The sequence below is a fragment of the Branchiostoma belcheri genome, unplaced genomic scaffold (assembly GCF_001625305.1).
Source record: "Branchiostoma belcheri isolate BF01 breed outbred unplaced genomic scaffold, Haploidv18h27 scaffold816, whole genome shotgun sequence".
Classification (NCBI taxonomy): Eukaryota; Metazoa; Chordata; class Leptocardii; order Amphioxiformes; family Branchiostomatidae; genus Branchiostoma; species Branchiostoma belcheri.
Window position 1 is genome coordinate 356 of NW_017804483.1, and position 7,798 is coordinate 8,153.

Genomic DNA, 7,798 nt, shown 5'->3' on the forward strand with positions numbered 1-7,798 from the left:
TTGGAGGGTCTTCTAACAGGAGTCCACCATGTGTATGTTGAGAAAGGGGCATATCTGGAATTAACATCAACAGCACAGACTGCCCTGCTGTCTAACGGGACATACAGTGAAATTACAGAGGAAGGAAACATCACTTTTCCACAGACTGTCATCAAACGTGGTGGTCGCATTAGATTCACACGCATAGATACCGAGGTTGTTTTCAACTCAGCATTCTTTGAAATCAAATATGAAGGCACTGTGCATATGAACGAAGCCTTGATTGAGTCTGGTAATGCAGATCTGGAAAGTGAAGGGATCTTGGAGCTTAATGCTGCTGGACATCAGTGTGGAGAAGGTCCAGGATCTGGGTCAATAGGGACAGATGGAGGTGGAACAGGAGCAGGACATGGAGGCCAGGGAGGCGGAGTTGGCTTAGCTAACAACCCAGAAAGTGGTGGGCAACCGTATGGCTCTGTGTTTACACCACTGGACATGGGAAGTGGTGGAGGACCCAGTGGAAGTGCTGGGAAATGTGGATCTGGAGGCGGACCCCTTCACTGGAAGATTGGCAAGCTCATACACCTGAATGGACTTATCTCTGTACAAGGTGGAGATGGACAGGATGCTGGCACGAGGTGGTGGAAGTGGAGGTAGCGTTCTGATAGAGGCAACAAACATGACTGGCCATGGTGAGGTCAATGTCAATGGTGGGGACGGAAACCAAAAGGGTGGTGGCGGTGCAGGAGGAAGAATCGGTATCCACATACGCCACCAGAACAACTATGGCGGAAAGTTTACAGCCCAGGGTGGAAGTGGTGGTAATGCTAATGTGGACGAGGTTGGCGATGGTGCAGCTGGAACTGTGTACAAGTATGAGTCACGCCGAGGCCCACAGTATCGCGAACTGAAATACAACCCTAACTTAAATGTCACGGTTTTCAAACCTGATCACTCCAAGTTAAAGATTGACAATGGAGAAAAAGATGTTGATCATCCTGCAATGGTGATGGAAGTCAATACAACATTTTACGAGTTTGACGAGATTCAAGTGGAAGGTTATTCCTATGTACACTTTTACCATCCAGAAGAAGCTGTGAATGTCACAGTGGTTGCTCATGAACTAACTGGAAATAAGAAAGGACTGATCCGAGTACAGAACAGACAACGGTTATTCATCCACATTGTTGAGTCTACACATACATACTTGGATGCACCATGCAGCTTCCATGTTGACCAAGGTGGAGAGGTGGTCCTCCCTACAACAGTTGTACTGTTAAGTGAGATGACAGTTTTGGAAGGTCGGATGACTGGAGTCGAAGAGCTTTACATAGAGAGAAATGGGGAACTTCGTATCACTGGAACTGCCCACACGGCATCTCTACCTGAAGAGGCACAGTGGTACAGTGATGATCCATTTGAACCCTACACACCTGGTCTCATCACCGCAGGAAGCCTCACTGTAAACAACCTAGGAAAGGTGACAGTCGAACTTACACCCATTCATGCAATGTTTGACATTGGGGTGGTAGAAATCAAAGATGGAGGTGTGATACAGATTGACACACATCATGCAACCATCAACACAACGGCCTTGAGGATTGAAAGAAGTGCAGAGATGACATCAACAGGAGGAGGCTATGATGCAAGTCAAGGCCCTGGAGCTGGTGGCACTGGCTCTGGTGGTGGATATGCCTCACCAGGTAAGATTCAATCAGGAATGACCTCTACTATCTAGTATGTATAATTTTAAAGCTCTACTCTGCCTAATAATACTACCGTGTCCATTACTGTACAATCAATATGTCATCATGACTAAACCAAACATTTTGTGGTAAAAACTATTATTGATGCCATTGTCATTTTCTCTGAAAAGAAGTAACCTCTGTTTAATATATCAGTAAAGGCCTTTATGAACAATGCATCCCCATAATGTTCCTTTGTTTTATGACTAGGTGGTGATGGAGAAAGCAGCTCAGGAGGCAGTGCTTATGGGTCCATGATCCTGCCCTCTGACCCAGGGAGTGGTGGAGGCAGAGCATCAGGAGGATCAGGGGGAGGACATCTCCAAATCCAAACTGGCAGGGTAATTTTTGCCTTTCTCCTGATCTCCAGATTTGGACAGATAAAATGTTTCTTAACTAATGAAAATGTACTAAAAATTGTTCTTGTTCTTCAGTATAGGAATGTTACTCTGGGACTCAAACACTTTAAATTTGTTTGCATTCCATTGAATCCAGTGAGTGTATGTGCACAAGGACATTATGTGTAGGTAATTCTTAAAACTTGCTTTAAAAAAGTTATAAGATTATATGTTTGCCAATATGAATTCAGGTTGAAATACTCTTCCTCAATGTATTTCTGCAGGATGTTTTTCTGGATGGAACTATTTCAAGCAATGGTGAGGATGGTGAAGCCCAAGCAGACAGCGGTGGTGGCAGCGGTGGTACCGTCATGATAAACTGTCAGCAGATCACAGGACATGGACTGGTGCAGGCAAATGGGGGTGTTGGAAAGGTCTTATCAAGCCATTATGGTAGGCTACTCTAAAATTAGTTTGTAAAAATAAAAAAGACCTTAATTGCTATGACGTTATGTAATGTGTGCAGAATTGAACAAATTGAAAAAATAGCTTTAGTTGATACATCTATGATGATAGTAACAGGTTTCCTTCTGGCAATTGATGTATTTTGACAACATGCCCAAATATAGATATCTGAATCTTTAAGATTCACTACTAGTACATGTAAGTATGAATAAGTATGACACAAATGACCTTCAGTCTGGAATTTGACACATGCAGTCTGTGATGTTCTTCGGTCAGTTTTTCCTGGTCCTTTCCTTGATTTGTAATCAACTTGGCACGCAGTCCAGTACTACACATTAATTAACTCTAGAACTTAACTACAACCTTTAAGCAGTTTCCTCACAAACACCTGCCAGGTGATTCTGTTTCTGTGTCTGGATGCATTGAACAGAATCGCACATAATTATGCGTTTTGTGTTGTATCAAACAGAAAATGGTGGAGGAAGTGGTGGACGGGTAGCCATCCACCAACGGGAGACCTTTAGCTTCCAAGGGACTGTTGAAGCCCTCGGAGCGTATGGACGACATTATGGTTCAGCAGGGACTGTCTACATCCGGGAGACACTGGGTGACACAGTGTATAACCAACTCTGGCTGGACAACAAAGGTAGAACATGCCGCAATCATGTGGTCATCGACGAAAGTGGCCAAGGCAACTTCACCTTCCACCGAGTCCATCTTGTGCGAAAGGCATGTCTGCGAACCAAGCAGGTAAAAGGACATTTAGAATAGATGTTAGTTTGGTTGCTTGGTACATTGCATCCATATTGTACACATTAGATAAATAAGAAAGTGTTGTTATTGTTGTTTTAACTGTTTCATGCCATCTTGTCTTAGTAAGGAATTGATTTGATTTCTATATGTGATGACAGCAACATGACATACCATGATGATTTTAACAGTGTGTCATACAATCTGCCACAACCAATGCTAAACATGTTTGTTTATTACAGTTACCAAGTGGAAGTGCAACAGTGAGAATCACACTGATTACTGGAGATGGGACGGGGACACTCACCATCAGAAACAATCACATTGCATTCATCCAAACTGATGAACTTTGCACATTCATACCTGCCAATGTTGTGGTGGAAAGTGGGGGATTCTTGGTCCTACCGTTAGAGACCACAATACAGTCCACCCTGCAGGTTAGAGGTGCCCTATATGGAGTTGAACACCTTTATGTCAAGGGAACTGTTAAGTTTTACAACTCTGGGTACAGTGCTTGTCACAATTGTACACTGGGAAGTGGAGAAAGAGGTCAATACTGGTTCACAGGGGTAACTGTTCTCAATGGAGGAAAGTTAGAAATTATGCGAGGCAGGACAACAAACCTTCATCACTACTCTGTTCAAGTCAGGACGTCTGAATACTTTGATGTGGACTATGGAGGGGAAGTAAGTGTCGGGGATGGTGTTGTTATCTACACGCTTGATACAAAGGTAGAAAAGATTGCTGTCATGACAGCTAACGGAGGTGGTTATGTTGCTGAACGTGGTAAACGTGGTCCTGGATATGGTAGTACCTGCAGTGGTGGTCATGGAGGTGGGGCAGGGCATGGAGGAAGAGGGGAATTTTCCTGTGCAGGAGGGACATATGACGCAGAATGCTCCCCAACATGGGTGGGCAGTGGAGGTGGAGACTGCTCTGAAGGTGGGGGAGGCACAGGAGGTGGAGCCATGAAGGTGGTGAGCAGCCGATTGCTACAACTGGAGGGAACATTGACTGCTGATGGATCTCAAGCATCTTTAGGCGGGGGAGGAGGAAGTGGAGGCACAATATGGATTGATGGATTATACATGGAAGGATGGGCAGGTACCTCAAGTACTGGTGGTGATGGTAGTAGCCATTGTTATAATTTATGTAGTTGGAGTTCTTCTTGCTGTGGCACTCACACTGGTGGTGATGGTGGAGGTGGCCGCATCAGAAGCTACTCACCAAATAGCCTTCCCAAGGTGCTCCGGTATCGTCGCACAGTCAAGGATTCCTCACACAACTCCGGAGCTGGAACAATATCTGAAGTAAACACATGCTGCAGCGGCCGTGGTGTGTGGCAAGAAGACTCAGAATCCTGCACCTGTAATGACGGTTTCACCGGGCTTGGCTGTCAGGTCAAGTGTGATAATGTCGGGACCTGTAACGGACAAGGTGTTTGTGATACAACTGGTGAGTGTGAATGTAACCCAGGCTTTGTAGGCTACCGATGTGAACATCAGTGTGACCCTACAGTAGACTGCAGTGGGAATGGTGTCTGTAGTCCATACGGCACCTGCGTATGTGACCCTTGCCACACAGGCAGTGATTGTTCTATTCTGTGCAGTGGACATGGTTCTTGTGACAATGGGCACTGTCAGTGTGACTCATGCTACCTTGGCCCATACTGTCACTCTGAATGCAATGGGAAGGGAACTTGCAATGGTGGAGAATGTGAGTGCATAGAAAGCTGGCGAGGAAAATTGTGTACAATCGCAGGTTGCCCTGGCCAAGGAGAAGATTGCTCTGGAAGAGGCATCTGTAACGCCTACCTCCATGAGTGTATCTGTGAACCAGGTTGGAAGGGAGAGGACTGTACAGTTGCTGACTGTCCAGGAGAACCCAACTGCTATGACAGAGGGCACTGCAATTCCACCACAAACCCACCCTCATGCCAGAACTGCCAAGAAGGGTGGATGGGACCGGCCTGTAACAATCCATGTGTGCACGGTGTGCAGGAGCCAATGAACAGTGGGGTCTGTGTCTGTGAGCCGTGCTGGAGTGGAAAAGGGTGTAACAGTCTCTGCTCTGGTCATGGCACATGTTCAGATGACAACTCTACATGTATTTGCGATCCTCTGAGTGGACGTAGAGGTGATGTCTGCGAAGTCCCCGGATGTCCAGGCATTGAAGAAGACTGCACTGGCCATGGAGACTGCAATAGTGGGATTCATGAGTGTGAATGCTACAACGGATGGATTGGTATTGGCTGCCACATCCCAGACTGCCCAGGAACTCCTGACTGCCACAGACGTGGTTTCTGTAACACAACAGGGGAAACGCCAACGTGTACCAACTGTATCAGTGGCTGGATGGGGCCAGCCTGTAATGACCCATGTGTCCACGGTGTTCAAGATCCAATGGACAGTGGCAACTGCAGGTGTTATCCTGGTTGGGCTGGGTTGGGATGCAACTCAGAGTGCTCAGAGCATGGAGTCATTGTTGGTGGCAGATGTGAATGTGATTATGACACAGGATGGAAGGGTGAGCTCTGTGATGTACCTGGCTGCCCAGGACTCTTTGGACTTGACTGCAGCGGGAGGGGTGGCTGTGATAGTGCAACACACCAGTGTACATGCTATGAAGGCTGGACAGGGGCAGGCTGTGAATATGCTGACTGCCCAGGAAGTCCAGATTGTGCTGGAAGAGGCATGTGTGATGGATCTACTAGTCCACCCGTATGTCGGAACTGTACACAAGGTTGGATGGGCCCTGCCTGTGAGGATCCATGTGTTCATGGACATCAAGAGCCAATGGACAGTGGGAACTGTGTTTGTGACTCTGGATGGGTGGGAGTAGGATGTGACTCAGAGTGTTCTGGACATGGAACAATTGAGAACGGCCACTGTGTCTGCTTCTATGAAGAAGGCTGGAAGGGGGAACACTGTGACATCCCTGGTTGTCCAGGTATGTCTAACCTGGACTGTTCAGGAAGAGGTGAATGTAACAGCGCTCTACACACCTGTGTCTGTCATGCAGGCTGGACCAATATTGGTTGTGAGGACCCAGATTGCCCTGGACATCCTGACTGTTACAATCGTGGCACATGTAATGCACTCTTTGACCCACCGCGATGTACCAATTGTTCACTAGGCTGGATGGGTGCAGACTGTAATGACCCCTGTGAGCATGGCCACCAAGAACCCATGGACAGCGGTAACTGTGTGTGTGATGCTTGCTATGCTGGCCGGGGTTGTACCAGTGAATGTTCAGGCAATGGTGTATGTGAAAATGGAGAATGTAGGTGCTCTGACAACTGGCGTGGCTCCCTGTGTGAAATCCCTGGGTGTCCTGGAGAAGGGGAAGACTGTAGTGGACATGGGGAATGTAACAGCGTTCAACATAAATGTTTCTGCTTCCCTGGCTGGAGTGGAAATGGCTGTGAAACCCCAGATTGCCCAGGAGAACCCGACTGCAACAACCGCGGGTACTGTAATGGTACAGGACGATCTACACCCATTTGTACAAACTGCCAGGAAGGTTGGATGGGTCCTGCCTGTGACGACCCATGTGTCCATGGAAAGCAAGAACCCATGGACAGTGGCATCTGCAAATGTTATACTTGTTACACCGGATACAACTGTGACAGTGAATGTTCTGGCAATGGTCAGTGTGTCAATGGTAGATGTGAGTGCGACAACTGGATGGTTGGGAACAGCTTTGTGGGAGAGCTGTGTGAGCAGCAAGGCTGTCCTGGTGAGGACTGTAATGCTCATGGTTCCTGTAACTCAGCCACACAGACCTGCACGTGTTACCCTGGCTGGATGGGGATGACTGCAGCATTCCAGACTGCCCAGGATCACCAAGCTGCTCAGGTACTCAACAAATTTAGTTACAGTACAGTAACTGTTAATTTGCACTCCTTTCTATATGCATGGAACTTTTTATTGGGAAGCTTCAAAGGCTTTTCTGTGTAGTATCAAATTAGTGTTAAACAGGCAACATTAAATGGCATTCCTTAATTGTAGTAGTAGTACAAATCATAGATATACCAGATGCCTCTATTCTCTCAGTAGTAATGCCATGCTTGAGACTGACAGTGTACATATTTGTTTTCATCTGTAGGTCATGGAAAGTGTCTACCAACAGTACCACGTACGTGTCTCTGTGAGTCAGACTGGGCAGGGGAAATTTGCGACATTCCCTGCCTCCATGGCAACAACATCAATGGCACAGAATGCATCTGTGAGGACTGCTACAGTGGTATAGGCTGCCATGACGTCTGTTCAGGCAACGGCATTTGCGTCAACAATACTTGTGAGTGCTACTTTGAAGCCGGATATAAAGGAGATGTGTGCTCTATCCCAGGGTGTCCTGGATGGCCACATGACTGCAGTAACCATGGCACATGCAACCTTGCTGTGAAAGAGTGCACCTGTGATCCAGGATGGAGAGGAGTTGGCTGCCAAATTCCTGACTGCCCGGGAACCCCTGACTGCCTGCTGAGAGGTGATTGTCTGGTACCACCTGGAGAAGAAG

The 7,798-nt window shown here is 47.1% G+C and overlaps 1 protein-coding gene across 1 annotated transcript; it reads left to right on the forward strand.

The window, feature by feature from the left end:
- The first annotated feature begins 488 nt into the window (after positions 1-488).
- LOC109486623 lies at positions 489-7,792 on the forward strand. The gene is made up of 6 exons (XM_019790480.1): positions 489-1,682; positions 1,935-2,065; positions 2,347-2,515; positions 2,997-3,277; positions 3,520-7,134; positions 7,385-7,792. The coding sequence occupies exons 1-6, from the start codon at positions 569-571 to the stop codon at positions 7,526-7,528; spliced, it is 5,454 nt and encodes a 1,817-aa protein (XP_019646039.1). The 5' UTR covers positions 489-568; the 3' UTR covers positions 7,529-7,792.
- Positions 7,793-7,798: the final 6 nt, after the last annotated feature.

What these genes read in the sequence shown, in the direction of transcription:
- LOC109486623 (XM_019790480.1), top strand. Translation starts at nt 569, where the DNA reads ATGGACTTATCTCTGTACAAGGTGGAGATGGACAGGATGCTGGCACGA. An exon ending in CATGTCTGCGAACCAAGCAG is followed by an intron (nt 3,278 to 3,519) that starts GTAAAAGGACAT and finishes TGTTTATTACAG; the next exon opens with TTACCAAGTGGAAGTGCAAC. An exon ending in AGGATCACCAAGCTGCTCAG is followed by an intron (nt 7,135 to 7,384) that starts GTACTCAACAAA and finishes TTTCATCTGTAG; the next exon opens with GTCATGGAAAGTGTCTACCA.